The sequence below is a fragment of the Thermobia domestica genome, chromosome 5, assembly GCF_964235325.1.
Source record: "Thermobia domestica chromosome 5, izTheDome1.hap1.1, whole genome shotgun sequence".
Classification (NCBI taxonomy): domain Eukaryota; kingdom Metazoa; phylum Arthropoda; class Insecta; order Zygentoma; family Lepismatidae; genus Thermobia; species Thermobia domestica.
Window position 1 is genome coordinate 205,665,852 of NC_137458.1, and position 19,988 is coordinate 205,685,839.

At 34.9% G+C, this 19,988-nt stretch overlaps 1 protein-coding gene across 2 annotated transcripts in view; it reads right to left on the reverse strand.

The window, feature by feature from the left end:
• The window catches only part of LOC145686363 (uncharacterized), a 154,458-nt gene that overhangs the window by 26,318 nt on the left and 108,152 nt on the right, over positions 1-19,988 (reverse strand). For both annotated transcript variants that reach the window (XM_081759626.1, XM_081759625.1), the window contains 2 exons: positions 17,942-18,041; positions 10,869-11,048 (listed from right to left, as the gene is read on the reverse strand). In XM_081759626.1, coding sequence (XP_081615752.1) covers positions 10,869-11,048; positions 17,942-18,041 — 280 coding nt within the window. The remainder of the gene's footprint in view (positions 1-10,868; positions 11,049-17,941; positions 18,042-19,988) is intronic.

Genomic DNA, 19,988 nt, shown 5'->3' on the forward strand with positions numbered 1-19,988 from the left:
GTAGCCTTCTGACATTTTCTTTAAAACATAATAAATTAATTAAAAAATACCCATCTCAAAAACAAAAATATTGATTGTATGATTGTTGATCAGTACCATACCGTACTACATGTCCTGAAAAGGAGAACTTCCATTCTAAAGTTAAACAGGATTTATAAACAACTGAAAATTTTGCAATACATTAAACCAGTTTCCGTTAGCACATTCTCACATATTGATTTCGTGAAATCAAAATCTAGTCTTATTTGACAATACATTTTAATTCTGCATAAGGATAAATAACAGACACAGCTTTCAAACATATTAAAACTTTCAACAATATGTGCAAATTCTAAACCATACCACGTCTGTGCACTCTGTTTGAAACTGCAATTAGCAATTCAATGATCTAAGATGTATTAAACTACGTCGCATCCTCCTTTAAATACTAAAATGCCTTCCTGTTTAATCCCTGTGTCTGAATTGATATGGACTATGCAATACTCATTCATTTTTTTCTTACGCACTATGCAGAAATTAAATTCTTGTTACTGCACTTTACATAAAATTAAGACGTTCATACGACGCCTTTAAACTTAAAATCGGTTCATATCTTCCTACCACTAATTTGATCGGCTCGGAACCATGAGTATGTTAAAAGTCAAACCTATAACATTACTGATTGCTAGTTAACATGGAACATACACGCTTAATGATTGCCAACAATATTTTGGAAGGTGCGAAATACCCTAAAACAGGGTTCCCACTCTCTCAAAATAGATTTCCAGGACAAATCACCAATTTTCCAGGACTTCGACACAGGAAGATACAACAGGATTGCAACTGTAGGTGCAAAACTCACAACAGTGAAATGAAAAGTACAGTAGCTTATGCGGTGAATATTAATGCAAATACAATACTAATACATAATTAAATACATGAAGCGGAGCGCTTTTTTTTTGTGGGGGGGGGCTCCTAACTCCCCTTATAGCCGCCCGATCCACCCACATCCAGCACATGTATTTTCATTCTTTCTACATGACATTTTAATTGTGCACCGAGCAAATTTACTAACAATGGCATCTTGATTGCGTGTGACAGTGTGACAGATACACTTAGGGACCATGACAAATTATGCAGGATCATGACAAATTATTATTCAGCACAAAAACAGGAATAGCGAACAAAAATAGCAATCAATTAAAATCTTCATTATAATTACGAAAAATCTGATGTTTAGTATTTCTGTAAATTTCAAAGACAGAAATACATTTTCAAGGACATTTCCAGGATTTCCAGGACGAATTGGAACCCTATTAACACTATGTTAACTTTAAAGCAATAAAAAATATTTACAACTAGGAACAAACAACAACAGTGTAAATGGGGTTGTAGGCAACTAACAAAATCATCCGTTGTTATTTTTAGGACTAAATTCAGCTCCAGATTTAATTAGAGGAAATGAGAATAAATGAAGAATATTTAGCTGTTATGAAGACTTCTATTTATATTTTTTACAAATTACAGTTTAATTCAAATTTATAATATTAACCATTTTCTCCAAGAGTAAGATTTAAATACAGATCAGTTAAGTTGGACAAGTAGAAATAATTAATAACTGTAATATCAAAAATCACTCCACTGTTCTTCCGACTGATTATGACTAACCCTACTCAACCAAATTCCATTCCCATGCTACGAAGAAACGCATGAAAATGTTACACTACAGCAAGCGCCACGCACAACCTTGAAACTTCATTTGCGCTTGATCAAATTTCCTGTAACTGTGTTCAAACCATGTTCTTGTTTGTATTGCAATAGATGAGTCTTCCAGTGCTAAATTTCCATATGAACCTATTTACATATATTTATATACAAAAGAAGTCTTGAGTGACTGACTGATCACCCTCCAGCCAAACTGTTTCAGCTAGAAACCTGAAGCTTGGGTATGGCATGGGATATGTGACGGAAAGTACCACTAATGAAGGATTTTTGGAAATTCGGCGAGGAAGGTAGGGGTATAGGGATGGAAATTTTCATAGTAAAATGTCCGTATCTCCGAATCTATGAAGGGCAGAAATATGAAATTTGGTATATAGCCTTTCCATTCAAAATAATCAAGATACATATTTCACCTTTTATGAAACTTCCCCTAGAAAGGAAGAAAAAAGGTGGGGTTCAAACTGCATGGTGTCCACAGAAAATTCCATCTCAATTTCCCTGACTTTCCCTGATTTTCCCTGACTGCATTTCCAATTTTTCCCTGACTTTTTCTGGCCTCCACCATCCCCATAGCCAGCCAACTCTCACCTTATTTACTGTCGTATTATTACATTTTATTACACATTATGCACACAAGATTACAAAGATACAGAAAGATTTTTTAACGTACATTTACAAGTTTACAAAATGTATTATATTAGCACATGTTGACATAAAACTGAAAAATATTATGGTTTAAAATAAAAAATAATAATGATAATAATAATAATAAAGCGTCTTCTGTACAATATGGAGAATGTGTTCACATGAAAATTTCTCACTTATGATTGCACAGCTATCCATAAAAGTGGGGAATAAAAGAGTTTATATTTTTAATAAGTGTTCCATATTACAAACTGCCTTTCTTCTTTTCCAGCTCATCGATTCTTGCTTGAAGAGCACTTTCTTCTGATTTCAAGTTATTCTGCAACTTTTGTCTTTTGTCATTTAAATCTTTTAGCTCTTGATTAATCCTTCTCTTTTCTACAACTTTCTTTTCTTCTTCGCGCTGTACACTTTTCTGTTTGTCCAGATAATCTTGGTACCTTCGTCTGGAACATTTTACAGACTGTAGTAAGCTCCTGGTGATGGATATATTACCTACACCTCAAGCACTGCTGATAGCATCATGCACAAGTCTTTGAGACACCAGAGAGTGTTCTACAAGATTTTCTACAAGTAGTGATTTGTTGATGGAGAAACCACTTTCAACCGGTGAATTGCCATGTGACATTATCAAGCAAATTTTCACTACATTCAAAAGGCTAGCAAACTTGACATCATCCTTTAGCATCTTGTAGTAAAACTCATCTAATCCTACAGAATCGTCGTGTCTTGCAGTAAACTCGCAAAAGTATGATTTCAAGGAACCTTGTGCTTCAACACACAATACACTGAACTGTTTCTTTGCCTGTTCAGCCACATCTGACGAAATCCTGTTTGCACTGTGAAGGTCTTCAAGAACAATCTGCGCTCTCTTTCTTGCTAGAGATGGCTGCTCCAAAATAATACTTGGGGCAAAACAAGTGACACCACGCACAAACCTGTACTTCAGCGGGCTTCTTTCACGCTACTTCTGAACTAAACCTATGATTAATTTGCGAAACTCAAGTTTGAATTCTGCTTTTTCCTTGTCTGTACGTACGGTTTCTCTTAATACTTTCCTCGTAGCAAAACCAATGTCAATCATTGCTGAAGGAAGAAGGTTCTCATTTGAAAGTTCCAAAGACATCAGTTTTTGAGCAGAGTCAGCTTGCTGCAATATTTCTGGTTTCACACATCGAGCCAATAAACTATGCATTAAGTCCAAAAGTGCTGTGTGCAAGAAAGGCATTAGTGGCTTTGGAGACTGAAATCTTCGAAGAAAAGTTTCACATTCTGCTGAAACAACTCTATAACCAGCCAACTTACTCTTCAACAGAGGGTCTTTCATCTGTTCCTTTAAAGAAGATTGTTGCCGACAACTAGGTAGTGTAGAATCTTGTATGAATTTCTTCACATTGTGATAAATTTTCACAGCCCTTTCCAAGCAATCCACATTCTCAAGCCATCTGATAGAACAGAACTTTTTTGGGAAATCGGTGGATCCTGTAATGGTAGTATATTCCGCCCGGCGAGCTGGGCTGTTATTAAAAAGGTAATACATATCCCTAAGAGTCTCGTCTAAATGCCACTGTGATGCCTTTAGCCCATTTTTCATGCTACCATGCAAAACATGTAGTCCACAAACACCAGTGTCTATCAAACTTTTTCCATCGGGATTTCGTTGGCACATTTCACTCTTTAGTTTTTCCCTGAAGAGGAGATTTACGTTTGGTCCATCCATGGAAACCTGCAGTAAATTGTCTAATGAAAGACCTATTCCCTCTCTGAATCTCTCCAAAAGATCATCGGCTCTTGCCCGTCCCAAAAATACACTATTTAGATATGATGTAGAAACTTTTTGTTGATTTACATCCCAGAATCTTACGACTAGGTCCATCTGGCCTCTCTGAACTACTTTATTCAGAGATTCGTCGAAATATATGACATAATCTGAAGCCTGTTTAACTCTATCCATAACACAATCTTTAAAATATGGAGCCAAGCCATGATTTACTAGATAAGAGGCTTTTGTCTTCCCAAGGGTAAATTTGGAAGCAATAGAGCTGTCAGGAAACATCAACTGGAAAGTTTGGCTAATGTTCTGGCAAGCATTCAAGGATATTTTCTTTGCAACCAACTCCAAAGTCCATATTATTTCTGCCTTCATAACTTCTTCGGTCTGTATGTATGAATGTAAACCACGCTCTTTATTTTTGCTATTGATTTCACCACTTCCTTCACTTGATTCTGGCTGATCATCTTTATGCTTACACACAGTTTGATCAGATTCCTGGCTACAGTCACTTGTACCTGATGACTGACCTGTTGAACTGGAAGGCACAAACACACTGACAGCAGGTTGCATGAGTTTAGCTTTCAAGTTCTTAAGATGTTGAGGTCCTTTAGCATGAGAGGACACTGCTCTTCGTCCCATGTTACTAAGCTTGAATGATTTTGAACGTACTTTGCAAAACGCACATCCACTATTTCCAGGTACACGTCCAATCCAACATGAAAATTCCGGGTACAACTTTTCATCAAGCCATTGATCATTAAAAGAAGTTGACTTATTAGCCATTATGATGACTCAACTCAGATTATTTGAGTTGACATCCCACTTAAACCTGCAAAAAGAGAAAGTGATATTAATTTCTGAAGCAATGCAAAGAAAGGCATCTAAAATATTTTTGGAAGTGAAATTAGAAATTACGTACAATGATATACTTACCAGACAAAAGGTACTGATAGTAAACTGTTACCACAATTTGATTACCATCACTAATATATGTACGAGCTTTCAAGAACTAACTCACTGTTCACATCATCGTCCGTGCTGCCCTCACCCATCCTATTCTCCCATCTAAGCCTGATGATGAGAACAGTGAGTTAGTTCTCGAAAGCTCGTACATATATTAGTGATGGTAATCAAATTGGGGTAACAGTTTACTATCAGCACCTGTTATCTCGTAAGTATATCAATGTTAGTAACTACAAAGCGGTCCAACTTTTGCGGTTTAGAAATTATGTAGATAGGTAGATACAATAGAATATTATGCTCTGAAGCACAGAAAAAAATATAAATGTATTGTAAGAAAAGGTCACCCTTCACCTCCAAGGGCAACCGGAAACAAGATTTAGATTAATACAAAATAAGAGTATCTTTTTACTTTTTAAACTTAGTAGACCTGCTGTATCCTTAAAAAAATAATAATAAAATAAATATGGACTGATCACTTAGCCACTGATCGCAAAATCGAGTTTTTCTTGGCATTGTAAACTAATGATCTATACAAGAAAAATTTAAATACAATTAAATTAGCAAATATGTATAGCTCATAAAGGCATATGCATATTCTAGTCCCTCAGAAAAAATCCTAAGACACAATTAGCATATTGCTAATATGTAGCAATTTAAATCATCATTGGGACTGCACTTGAAAAATAAAGGAAATAAAGGACATATATATTTGTCCTATAATAATTGTCACAAATTTCCAAAATATAGGAAAACAGGACAAGTGGGAGCCCTGTTTATATAAAAAACACTGTGTTCAAAGGAATAGTTAACTGATAAAGACTTTGGACTGACAGCTAGGCCAAGTTTGTTTACGGGAAGCAAGCGCTCACGGAATAAGCAAGCCCATTATGCCTGCATCATTGACTCACAATCACATGTTCACGGATGTAGTTTATGGTGCAAGTCTTTTGAATCATCCTGTTGCTTTTCATCATTGGGTACAGGCCATGCGAAACAATCTATTAAGTATCTAGACAAGCCCTCAGTTTTGGTATGTTTCATTATTGGGCTCAGGTCGTGCGAAACATTTCAACTGATATTAACAACTGAATATTTTTCGCTTAGCCTACCAAAGAGCCTGAAATATTGACTTGGTATTCCTATAGTACAGGTGTTAGAAAAAGATGAAAACAAAGTATGTATGAAACCAAGAAGAGATTCAAAATACTCTACTGTCAAGTAAAAAGCAAACAAACAAAACAAAACAAACCAAAAAAAAAAAACGGAAGAAAAAAATGAGCCGCTAGGAAGGCGGGAAAGTACCTTCTGATAAGCATCAGAAGGTGAATACAAAAATACTTGTACATTTCCATCAACATATGGTGTTTGTCCCTCCAGGAATCAATTGCAAAACATACAAGAAATCTTTCTAATTGTAATGTTTGTAATTGATCGTACAATTTCTTGTGCATTTTCCCTGACTTTCCCTGACTTGGCAAGCTTTTCTTGTGATTTCCCTGACTTTCCCTGACTAAAATCCATTTCCCTGACTATCCCTGATTTTCCCTGACTTTCCAGAATGTGGACACCATGAACTGTTATGATAGAGTGGACATAATTTGAAATCCTTTATCAAGGTTTAGAGAGACTGAATTTGGTATTCAGCCTTTTCATTTAAAATAATTAAAGACGTGTTTCAGTGATTTTTGATATTTTCCCTAGAAGGGGCGAGAAAAGGTGGGAGTTACAATTGTTGTAAATAAGATGGTCATATCTGGACTCCCTTAAGATTAGTTAAAGACGTGTTTGAGGATTTTTTGATGTTTCCCTTAGGACGAAACGAAAAAAGGGTGGGTGTTATATTTCATATAAGGTGGCCACATCTCGAAAGCTCTCAAGACACGTTAGATATAAAACTTGGTATATGAACTCCTTAATTAAAACAAGTACGCATATGTCACAGCGTTATCGGAAATTCCGCGGAGAAAGAAAGCAATTTATAATTTTTCCTCACTATATGCAGAGCATGTTTTCCTCACTTCTAGGTTGTCAGTCCCATCATCATGGGAAAAAGGATGAACTATATGGAATGAATTTCTGAACATAGTATTTGGACCGACATTGGTTTTTACCATTTCATTTTGATTGAAATCCACATTCTAAAGGAAAAATGGGTTAAAACTGTGCGAAGAACGGAAGCAATGGTTGAAATATAAAGTGCTGGGCCGTGGAGGCAAAGTCTCCAGCAAGCTGAAGGCTAGTAGAATATCTGAGATAGGATTAGAATGAATTATCAACGTTTGTATAATAATAATAATAATAATAATAATAATAATAATAATAATAATAATAATAATAATAATAATAATAACACTAGTTGATGAAATTTAACTTATGCATACGATCATGTCCAGAGGTTACGAAGTTAGATGATAAATGTACACGAATTCCGTTGAAGACTTTATGACAAGCAAGTTGGACAAAACGGACTAAATTCGAGAAAACCTATGTCCTATACGAAATTAGTATGGAAATTAGCCCTAAATTCAATATTTTTTAAAAAGAAAAATGTTTAACAAATAAATTATTTAAAAAACGGTAGAGATTTACAAAGCTATGGCCGATCAGATGAAACATTTTTAATTTAGAGATGTGTGGTAGCGCTGCAACTCTCAATACATTGTTTCTAGCTTTTCATAAAATTTACCCTAGCGAACCATAAATGGTAATACGTAACAAAACCTAATGGGTTAGCGGACCACTAGTCAATGTATAACCAGAACTCAGTAGACTATAATTCTAATGTATCACATTCTATCACGTCTTCTATCACGTTACAAAACTTGATTATTATTGTTGCAGGAGAAATCTAAGTATTAATGCCTACACTCAATTTATTCTAAGAACCAGACTTGTAAACAAACTATTAACTCCCAGAATTCATCGTTTTCTACGTAATTGGGTAGCTGTTTTGAGCGCTAGACAATAGAAGTACTGATCTTTATGCGCACTAATATGTCTTGAATTAATCTAATTTTCTTAAAAATGGCAATGTTTTCGCATTTATATCTAACATTCTTCTACAGTTATAGTTTTCATCATTTATCTGTACGAAATGTAAATTGCAACGTTCTGTGTATAGTTTCACACTTTCAACACAACTTTACTACCAAATCTAATTCTAAAACATTATGACATGTGCATTTGTTTATATCAGACATTATTTGAGAGAAAACAGAATGGTTACATGATTTTATCAAATGGAATGCATTGTTAGCGCCTACAGGGTGATACCTTTAGTGGAAAATGAACACGAAAAATGCTGTGAATTGATTGGTTAGTTCGGGGTTTTATAAAAACGTCAGCAGCAAATCTATTTGTTTCCGTCACAATTAAACTTTATTTTCTTAGAACCAATTAACACAACGTCTTTCAAAATCATCTGAACGACAAAAAATCGTCCTAGGAACATTAAAAGTTTATCAACGATTAAAATTGTATTGAAACACTTTAAACTTAAGGGTCTGTTGTTGGGCACAGCTGCACTGTTTAAAAACATTCTCAAGGAGTGGCAGACAGACAAGCCTGTAGTGAAGATAAAATATTTCGCGTCCTACAATTTCAGATTAGTTGGTCTGTTGGGAGTGTGTCAACGTGAGTTTCGTACAAAATTTCGTAAAGAATCACCATCAAAGTACTCAATTCGCAAATGGCGTCAAGAATTGAAGACAATAAGATGTCAAGGAAAAAATGTCAGATAGGCCTTCAACGTCTAAAGCAGATGTCGAGAGAATTCGAGCATGTTTCCAATGTAGCTCTCGAAAGTCTACAGCGAGAGTTAAGCGAGAACTTTAAATGCCTCTGACAATTGTAACGCACATAGTGCGTAAGCGTTTGCAAATATATCTCTGTCGAGTATAGCTGTTACAACAATTAATGTCTTATGATATCCGTTCCGCAAAAGGTTCTGTGACTTATTCAAAGAGTTGTGCAGTGACGCTAATTTTTTGAGCAAACTGCGTTTCAGTGGATTTTTTAACCAGGGTTGGCTGGTTTAAATCAAGTGAAATTTTCAAATTGTTTAAACCAGAAAAATATGTGTAAATTTAGAAACAAATATGCCACATATTGCGTGAATTTCTTGGTGACGTTTCCCATATCTCAAACCACCTAGAACAGTGTCAACCTTGTTTACCTGGCGACCTCCTTCACGAACCCTGCATACTTCACGCCCCTCCTTCTTGCCGCTCATTGTCTGAATCCTTTTGCGATTTCAGTTGCAGCATTGAATTTTTTAATTTTAATTTTAATAATAATAATAATAATAATAATAATAATAATAATAATAATAATAATAATAATAATAATAATAATAATAATAATAATAATAATAATAATAATAATAATTCCTCAATTTATATTTATTACCAAGAAAACGTGTGCATACTATTGTAGTGAAGTATTCTCTTTACCAGCTTTGCTCTTACAGAAACCATAATTCTTACTCAGTTATTGTGTTTGTACGGTATTTAAATTAATGCTTTTTTGTTACAACATTCGTAATATATATAATATGAATATAATTAATTTCTATCAGTAACTTCCACCCCCTTCATCGCTCTTCGTGACTCCCTAAAGAGGGCGCCTCCCAGGTTGAGAACCACTGATCTAGATCTTTTCTCATACATTACAAACCCAGGAAACAAGAATATAAGTGATTTATTGAAATCAAAAGTATATTCTGCATATGTACAGTATATGTATGAACGGCTCACAGCTAGAGTGAACTCAAATGATTCGTATCTTCATTTACTTCTTTTAATAATACGGAAAGTGAAATAAGTCGTCGTATTTCTAACTTAATTAACTTAGACTAAATTAGTATTCTGTAGTCTTTGAAACTGTCCATGTATTTTAATAGTGTGTATAACACTGTACAGTGATTTCACTTTTGCAGCTGTGTGTCCTTTTAACCTTCTGAGCTTACTCTTAAAGTATAGAAAACATGGACGATCAGTATAACGTTTTCTATCTCGTGTCCTCCGTAGATGAGTCGGTAGACTCGTTGCCTTTGTAATTAATTAAGGAATTCTGGTTTGAGTCTAGGAAGAGGACAATTTCTCTCGGGTACAAACCGACTAGTTCGGATCCCCTATAAGCTGTAGGTCCCCTTCTTCATATACCCGATGTTGCAAGAACGTTAAAGCCAAACAAACTTATTTCTATCTATATTTAACCTAAAATAAACAAATCTATTTAGACAAAACAACTGATTTTTAAAAGAAATGTGTTTTGCCAACACTCGTTTTAACCCCCTGTGATTATTACTGTTTTCTGTGAGGCCATCTCAAGGACATTGTGTACAAACCATCTCTACCCCAAATGTCCGTTAACTACAATAGCACATTTCTCCTGTACATACTGTTGATGAAACATGTGTACACGGTTCTTGGAGGAATTAGATTACCAAATAGAAGTATGCAAGGTAACAAAAGGGGAACAACATTGAACATTCATGAGTCACTGTATTAATATTTTACCACTAAAACTTGGACAGTTATAGTACTCATGTGTAAAATTTAAGTAATGTGCACAATTAATAATAATAGTAATAATATAGTCGATACGATATATATATATATATATAAGCTAAAATCGTTCAAGAAATTTTGAAACATCCTTCATAATGATCGTAGCAGCCCTTAAAATAGTAAGAAATATTTGAAAACTAATTCTACGAGAAATTGTTGAATTGGCAATTGACATTGATGTAAGGTTAATTAATTTAAAGCATGTGTTCACATACACTTAGCTACAGTTTCTTCTATAAATTCTTCTTGACTCTTAGACGCAGGTTCACTTTCAGTTTCATTGTCATCCTTCTTTCCATCTAGAATTTCATCCGTTTTTGCTTCTTCCATTCTTGCATGTTCCTCCTTCTCATAAAACAAAATTATAAGTGCTTCTATTGCGCTGGTGCCATCATCTGAAATGACATTAAAAACACATACACTATTATATAAAAAGGGTTAAAGTGATTCATTCATTCACTCATCTACGCTTACATCAAACTACTATACCTCGAAACGTGAATTCGAGGGGAGAAGGCAACGAGGGAGTTCTAATGTTCCATTTAAACTTTTCACAAGATGCAAACTCAGGAATCGCTGAAGTTCGAAGTGTGAAATTCAGCATATAAACGCTTAATTAAAAATAAGTGATTCACCATTTTCAAAAATTCCGCTTCTAAAAGGGTAAAGTCTTCATTAAAAAACCAGAAGAAACTCTGTGACAAAATCAGAATCTTGTAATTAGAATCAAATAATTACGTAAGATTAAGTGACTCACATTTGATTGATCAAAAGTTCCCGTACACGATCAAATAATGTTGAAAACCAAAACTGAAAAACAAGATTGGGCAAAGATGACAACAGTAACATCACTTAGCTGAAATCAATTTCATTCAATTGTTTGCACGTATTATTGTTAAATGTTACATAGGAACGTATCCTAAGAATAATCGACTATAGGCTTCTCACTGAAGTTACTTAAACAGCCAACGGACTCACTGAAGTTACTTAAACAGCCAACGGACTATCTTAAAGAATAGGTATTGAAACTTCTTATTTCTATAGTATATAAAACTTACGTTAATTATCTTATTATAAAAGCGCGAGAACAAATCAGGTGCAACAAAAAGCGCGAGAACAAATCAGCTGCAACAAATATATCAATCTCAAATATCAGACGACAAAGAACATAATAAAAATACGTATTTTAATAGAACTGAAAAAGCTCTGGAAAATGTAGTGGATTGTGAGGAGGATCTGTTTATTTTAAATCCTGAGGAGGAGCTGTTTCCCTTGAATCCGGATGAAGAATCTCACCTAAATGGTATATAGTTTATGAAGAACCACAAGAGTGGATAGTAGTTTTGAACAGGGTTTTGAATTGTTATATTCGGAGGATACACAAGAAATTGAGGATGAAGTAAATATTTTAATGTGTAATGGAATTGCAACCTTCTACTACCTATATAGTAGCATCTAATTCAGTGACATCTGCTGCAACATATACATGGTGTTTCAAAACAACACCGACAACGTTTGGGACGCGATTCCTGACACGAAGATAAGACAAAAAGTATAGACTAACCTGGGTGCATAAATGTTCCCTTTCGGAGTTATAGGCTACCGAAAACATGAGAAAATGAACTTTATAGGTCCATAACTCCAAAACTATGGGACCTACCGTAGTCGGGTCAAGACTTCACTTAGGAACTAGTACGTGCCCTATCCAAATATCCATGTTTCAGAATCTGCGATACTTCCGCAACAATTTTTATAGAGGTAGTTGGTGAGTACTTCAAATTATATGCTCGTAGCCAAACTCCCTCTATAAAACTTGTCGCGTGAGTACCGCAGGATTATGAAACAAATATTTCTGGGTAGCTCTCATATTAGTTTCTACGTGAAGTCTTGACCCGACTACAGTAAGTCCCATAGTTTCGGAGCTATGGACTTTAAAAGTTCATTTTTGCACGTTTTCGGCAGTCAATAACTACGAAAGGAAGCATTTGTGCACCCAGGTTGGTCCATACTTTTTGCCTTATCTTGGTGTCAGGAATCACCTCCCAAACGTTGTCGGTGTTATTTTAAAACACCCTGTATAGAATATTGTTCCAACTGTCCCAAAAAGAAACTACTATCAAGATATTAGTGATGGAAGATCGTATGATATCAATATTTAAAAAAAAAAGAAAAAAAACGAATGTGTGGTGTCCATCAATGGCTTTGCTTTTCATCTGAATCTCCTGACCTGTGAACAACCGTTAAAAGTAGAAATATCTTGCTAGCAAGGGTAGCTTCGATGTTTCTTGAGAATATTTGTACTAATTCTGACTGATGATCCTTGTGAGGAACAACGAATAAAATACAAGTATATACAAAATAGGTAAATTAGTATTTACTCTGAAAAATATCAGATTAGTATACGTACATTAGAAGCAGTTTAATATGAATATTCCAATCATATCTGAAAACCTTAATTGTTTCCTTGAAGTGTTGCCAACTACCCAATGGAACTTTTCCAAACTGTCAAAAATAGCCAAGAAAGATAATTCATGATAAAGCCCAAAATTACCTATTAATACAGAATAAGCTTTTACATTTAACAAGAATTATTTCGTGATAAACTTGCTTACTAAAGTGTATAGAATCACATGTGAATAATAAGCCAGGTAACATATCAGGTATAATAAACCACCGTAGCACAAGAAAATATGGCATCCAAGAGGACAGGTGCTAACACAGTTCATGGATGAAGGAAAGAGTATCTGCAGCGTTCAACATAAAAAAGAAAAATCAGGTTTAATATGCAAAAGGAAACACATATAAAGAGTGGACTAATGTGTACCAAACTTTACGCAATTTAAAAATCCTGTAACATTTTTATCCGAAAAATGACCACAAATAATTTCTGCCATAACCAAATTTATTATTATGAAAATCTTCAACTGATAATTGACAATGGTCCAAAGGAAAAATGTTTTTTTCAAATATGGTGATAGCACTCATATTAAACGTATTATTAACGTATAGAACACGCATTTTTCGGCGTACATATTCGTTGCACTAATTTGCATATGCTGTACAAATATTTTAAATCTACTATTAGTGTTTCACAAGAACCATCAATACAAATAGTGTTAGGACGAGTGTTTAAAAAACTTCACGATAATTCTACAGACTAGAAAGATGGAACTGTACGAACCCTATGAATTCTAACCTCATTAGGTAAAGACTTCGAAAATACACGGCCAGTCAGTCAGTTAAATTAGATTTCACAGACACACATTTACGTAAACATATACATACTAGAACGCTCAGTTCCCTTGGCGTCCAATCTTCCCAATATGCTCAAGATCAGTTCGATCGAGACCAACCCATCCAAATCTGCCCATGATCACAGTCGAGGTTGACAGATTAGCATGGACCGTCCACCAATATATGTATAGTGAGGAAACATATTGATGCATCACCCGAAAAAAGCCTCTGTTTACAAAGCCAAAAATGACAGAAAGATACAATTGGGTCATCTCCATGTGCAACAAGCTACAACATTTTCGGAACCATGTTACATTTTCTGATGAAAGCCAATTTTGCCAATTCTCGGACAGCGGTCAACAGTAAATGTAGTGCCGATCAAAAGAACATTTAATCACAATTTCACTATCCTACGGTGAAAGGCAGTGGCTGTCATGATATAGGGTATACGTTGAAAGATGGTCGTATTAATCTCATTTTCTTGTGATGGGCACATCAATGCTACGAGGCACATGGGGAATTGCAAGATGAACTGCTATCCTTGGGTGAACTATTACGAAACCCCATGCAATTTATGGCTAACAGAGCACAATGTCATAAGGCAGGATTGGCCTAACAGTCAATACAAGATGGCGACAAAAATTACGGGGGAAAAAAACTGTCTTTTACCGGTTTTCCAGGACATTTCTTAAAATTTTCTCTGGTGTAATTAGCTATACAGACTTTCCCAAATGTCACGTTTTCTCTGTTTCATGGAAAAACAATACCAAGGAAACATGATATTTACCTAATACAAATTCCTACAAAGCAGAAAATTAAAACATATTTTCTGAAACTTTAATCTGTAACTGTCAGATGATAAGTTTCGTCATATAAGGAAGGGAATAGTCACAATGAGAGACTCACCGAAAAAAGGTGGACATATGTATATAAAACTGGCTGGGGCATAATAACGATATATCTTTAGAAAAAAAATAAATAGTATTATGTAATTCATTTCGTTTCTCCAAACATTTCATTTCCTCATCACTAATTTAGTCGTCTTAGCTTCCAGCTCGTTTAGAATTATTTCTTTCCCCCTTTCTTCAGCTTCTATCTCTCTTTTTCTCTCTTCTTTTTTTCGTCGATGAGCATTTTGTGCATAATGAATCCTGATTTATTTTTAATCAGGGTGTCTACAAAAATTCCAAAATGAAATTTCGTGACTTTTTCTTTATCCAATCATAAAATTTCGTAACAGTTTCAAGAGCGAATTTGGGTGTGAATTAGGCCGAATTTTCATCCATGCTATAGAAACGTACTTTGCTTGCGATTTGGTAGCGTCTAAAGCCGACCATAAACATTTTTGGTGGTAAATTTTGACGTTTTACAGAACAAAATTTTCCAATCTGTACTTACATTTGCACAGTTAAAAAAAAAAATCGTGACCCAAAAGCTAAATTTCGTGACTTTCATGACCGTTTTCTGGTTTCGTGACTTTTTCGTGACATTCGTGACTTTCGTGACCGATAGACACCCTGTTAATGAACAGTTTGTCAAGGCCACCCAAAGAAACTACTGAGTGCTACTAAAGTCTGTTCTTTTAAATTATCTGGTACACATTGTGCATTGAGTGAAAATCCTCTTTTTAAATTTGAACGTTCATGAAAGAAAATCAAGACCACTTCAACACCTTTAAATCATTTCACTCTGAAGTGTCCACATTCTTTAGCCAAAAATCTTTCAAGCAATGACCAGTTCTACAAAACTAACTCGTAATTGTTTTAAAATTTGCATTCGAACAAAACTCTCTGAACTGACTTACAACTATATCTGCCCTATTGCCATCTAACAAATAACTGTCAACCAGTTCAGCTAGAAGAGATTTCATGCAATTCGTTCAAATATCAGATTTTGCAGAAACATTAAGATTCAAACACGAAAGAACTCTAGTCAATTTATAATTTAAAGGTGTCTTTTGCAGAAGTTTAAGAACAATTTCTGTAGACTCTTTCTCTAATTTTGGAGAAAATTCAAAATGTCCAAATCCGGTATTGGTTGACTTTTCTTACAGGCGGTATGTGTAGCAAACCCAATGTTACTGTTTTTCAAAGGGGCAAGATTTTCTTCATTTCCTACATCAATTCGTATACATGAACTCGAAGGACTAAAAACTTCTAGTTTCATAAACTTATTTTCAATCACATTGTTTACCACAACCGATAAAGTGTTATTAAAAAAATGGATTTAGAGGAGAATCAGTCTGAAAATCAGTGAGGAAATATGATACTACTGAAGCAAGTGCTATAAAAAAGAACGAACATTTTCTCTTCTTCCAATATACCTGACACGATCTAATAGCTCGAAGAGTTCGGTACTTCCTTATCCTTCCTGACACATTAAATCTACAATAGAGTATTCGGATAAATGTTAATGACTACTATTTTTAAGCCAACGTAGTTAGTAACCCAGCTTCCTACATGAAGTACTAATACGATTATTTGCCAACATCTTGATATCTGACTTGAAAATATGCAGATATGTGAAGTTTACATTAGGATCATCCATTCAAATTTGAATCATCTTCGCAGTTCAAGGGTGAAAGTGTCTCTTTGAAAGTTATTACAAGATCAGAAGCCGTAGTATTCCCTCAAAACGCCCATGCCAAATAACGCGTGCACACTTGCCTTTTTACGGCACTTCAGAATCACAAATTTGTCTCCTTCAACAAGAGAATCAGTTCCCTTCTGAAGTATGGTGATAACCCATAAACTAAAATATATGCTATTTTGTCACATTGAAGCTGTATTTTCCCGGCCATCTCACTGTCTGGGAACATAAGTGTGACTTTCACATCAAGTCAGAAAGTATTGGTTTGTCTTCTTGATTCACAAAGTCATGACTGTTTTTAATATTGAAATGGACATAGCCATTTACATATGCTTTTTATCTTGTGACTTGCTACAGCTTGCCGTTATGTTACTCAGTTAAAAGACGCTCCGGCAAATCCTGTAGCGAGCAGAAAATTTGTGTCCTGGTACTTCCCAAATCCATGATAAAGAATTATCTAACAATCAGGTAGGGTTGAACATGGTCTCGGAATACTTGGAAACTGACTTGCTTGTTAAATGCATAGGAATAATTGATATAACGTACGCCGAACATCACAATATAACACTCATTTACTTTCGATTCTGTCTCTGCAACTTTAAAAATCACGCTAAAGCAACGAAAAGCTGTTACTATGCACTCCGCTTCTCGACTGTCTTTCTATACAATATGATACTGTATATAAAAGCCTGCTTTTGACAACTGGATTAAATACTTTTCTTCTGCCATGTACCCTGCCTCGATCCAATGCACAACTCAAATTTGCATTTGCTACTTCTCTTCTTTTTCAAGACACAGCTAGTCTTCGTGTTTAATCTAAGCGTTTTAAGGATTGTTGCGGAGTGTAGTGACAGAACGTTTGCGTGCGTGTAAACAAATTCAGATATTAACCTGGAATGTAAATTTTCTTTTCCCTGTCAACCACGAAAAATAAATAAAACAAATACTCTTTAATGTTTATTTAAAACTCCTTGTTAAGTTTTCTTGTAGCAATATACTCAATATGATCCCAGTACCTATTTTGTAGTTCAGAGAAAAACAAAGACAATGAACGGTAAGCAGTGAAAAATGAACAACTAACAATGAATGTGATCACACGAAGAATTTTCAATTTTTCTCATACAAAAGAAACAAAACAAAAACAAAAAAAATCTGAACTATTTTAACTAATACTCGGAAGTAGTTTCAGAATCATGCAAGTTATTATCAATGCAACAATAATCAATTATTGTGGTAGCAATTAACTGGACTGTAACTTGACTGCACTACAACTCAATTGATTAAGAACTCACGAGAAGTTGAATGTTCTTTGTTTCTTGCTTCAACAATGCGTAGGTCGATCACCTTATCTTCCGTTACCACAGAATATAGAGCTTCTACTGATATTTAATCTTCTTTAGCTTTTACACAAGCATATGCAAACCAATAATCAGTTAAATAAATATTAATATTTTAGCGTACATACCACGAAAAATGCCATCTGATTTTGCTGGAGCATTAGCAGCAACAAGCAATTTTCTATTGTCCTGAGAATGCTCTACAAGGTTGATTAACAAACTTAACGCCTGTAAAAGAAAAAGAAAAAAAATACATAATTTAGTTTCCACTGATATTCGAAACTAATGCTACTTTTTGGTACATTTAGCTTGTAACCGCTTAATTCACAAAATTAAATTCGCACTGGAAAGCATCATTGAGTTGATTTTGAGTTCAACGTTCCTTTCAGCAGCGAGGCTATATGAGACGAGATCTACTGATTAACGTGGAATCCGAACCACATAAGCTCCCGCCAGAAAGCATCATTGAAATTGTGAGATAATGTAGCCACAATTTCAACAACAATTCACAGTTTAAAACAAGGGGAAAAATCCAGTTATAAAAAAGAGGTTTACCACGTTGTTACTGCAATTTAGACTATATCGTACTTGTTACACATTGACAACCAAACAAAATCAATTATGAATGATTCGATTCCTCCCTGAAAGTTTAGTAACAGCGCACTGGGAGCTTATTGACTGACGCCACACGCCAATTTGGGTGACGCGGACTATAGTCAACAAATTTAAACTTTTTATTTGCCACATAGAAGAAAGTAGGTCATTTTAGCTAAATGGACCCTTCTGGATACGAAAATGGCAATAAAAAGTTCCAAAGCACAAAGTTTTTGTGTCACAGAAGAGAATTGAATTCTGGCGAAAACTACAATTAATTTTGTTGATTTACAATTTTAAATACGTCACTAATACACATACAGAGCTCATAGTGGTCTGGTCTCTTGTAAATAGTTGAAAAGTGACCAAAATTTCACCATGCCCCTTTTTTCCTTTGTCAATTTCTCCACCACCTCACTCTTTGTTGTTTTGTTTCATCTTTTCTTCTTTACTTATTCTTTTTGAGCTTCCTCCTTTCTTAGGTTTTCTGAGAATGCTTTGTAGTTACGGTAAGCAGACTTAGCAGATGTAAGAAGCTTCAGAGTAAGTGGAACCAGTTTTGGCCTCTTTCCGAATTTCTTCATCCCAGATATTTTATTTAACTTAGCACTGAGAGTCCTCAAAGCCGTGAAATATTCAAATTCATCACCTACTCTTAAGAAGAACATACAATAAGGATAACAGAAGACGAACATGATGAACCACACAAACACACACACACACACACAACGTTGAGCGGAGCGTTAACTATTACGAGAGAAAAATTAAAGACTATTATGACAGAAGAAAGAATAGACACAGAAGGGTTCTCAACCCCACCTTGAGAGTTTAAGCATTCATCAACCATCCACTGTGCTTTACAAAGAATAAAAGCTGAAGTGAGAATAAAGCTATTTCACATGTGACAGCAAGTACTGAAGCTTTCAGAAGAATAATAAGTGACAAGTTTTTGCGTTTTTCCATTTATTTTTCTATTTTTCTTAGAAAACTGCCAATGCAGAACATAAATCACACGAAAAAGTTACTTTACCTCCCAGAAAAGTAACTTTTAGTGACAAATTTGAAGAAAAAAAAAAAGTAACTTTTAGTGACCAACTTGAAAAAAGTAACTTTTATTTAAAAAAGTGACTCGCTATGAGCCCTACACATACTTAACTACTCAACATGATTAGAAAGTGGATTCGTTTTGCAGATAAGATATCAAAGAATGTAGTAAACTAATACTGCTTTAGCACTTCTTTTAATTTGAATATGACTCTATAAATACTTCTATTTTTGTTACTTAAACTTGTTCTAATATACTACAAAGATGAGTAAGTATTGCAATATTTCGACAATCCAAACAGGCGAGTGTATACACTGTAGATACAAGATCAAACTGGCCCAAGAGCTAGGGGTGTGGCTAGCGGATTATTTAACACAAGGTCGCCACTCCATCAGTATTTTCAGTCAGTTTTTAGTAGCAGTGACGAAGAGCGCTTAACAATGTCTGGTACGTGAACTGTTTCTATAAGAGTTCAAATTCGGGCACAACGCTGTGGCAGCAATCAAAAGCATTTGTCATGCGAAAGGGGAAGGTGC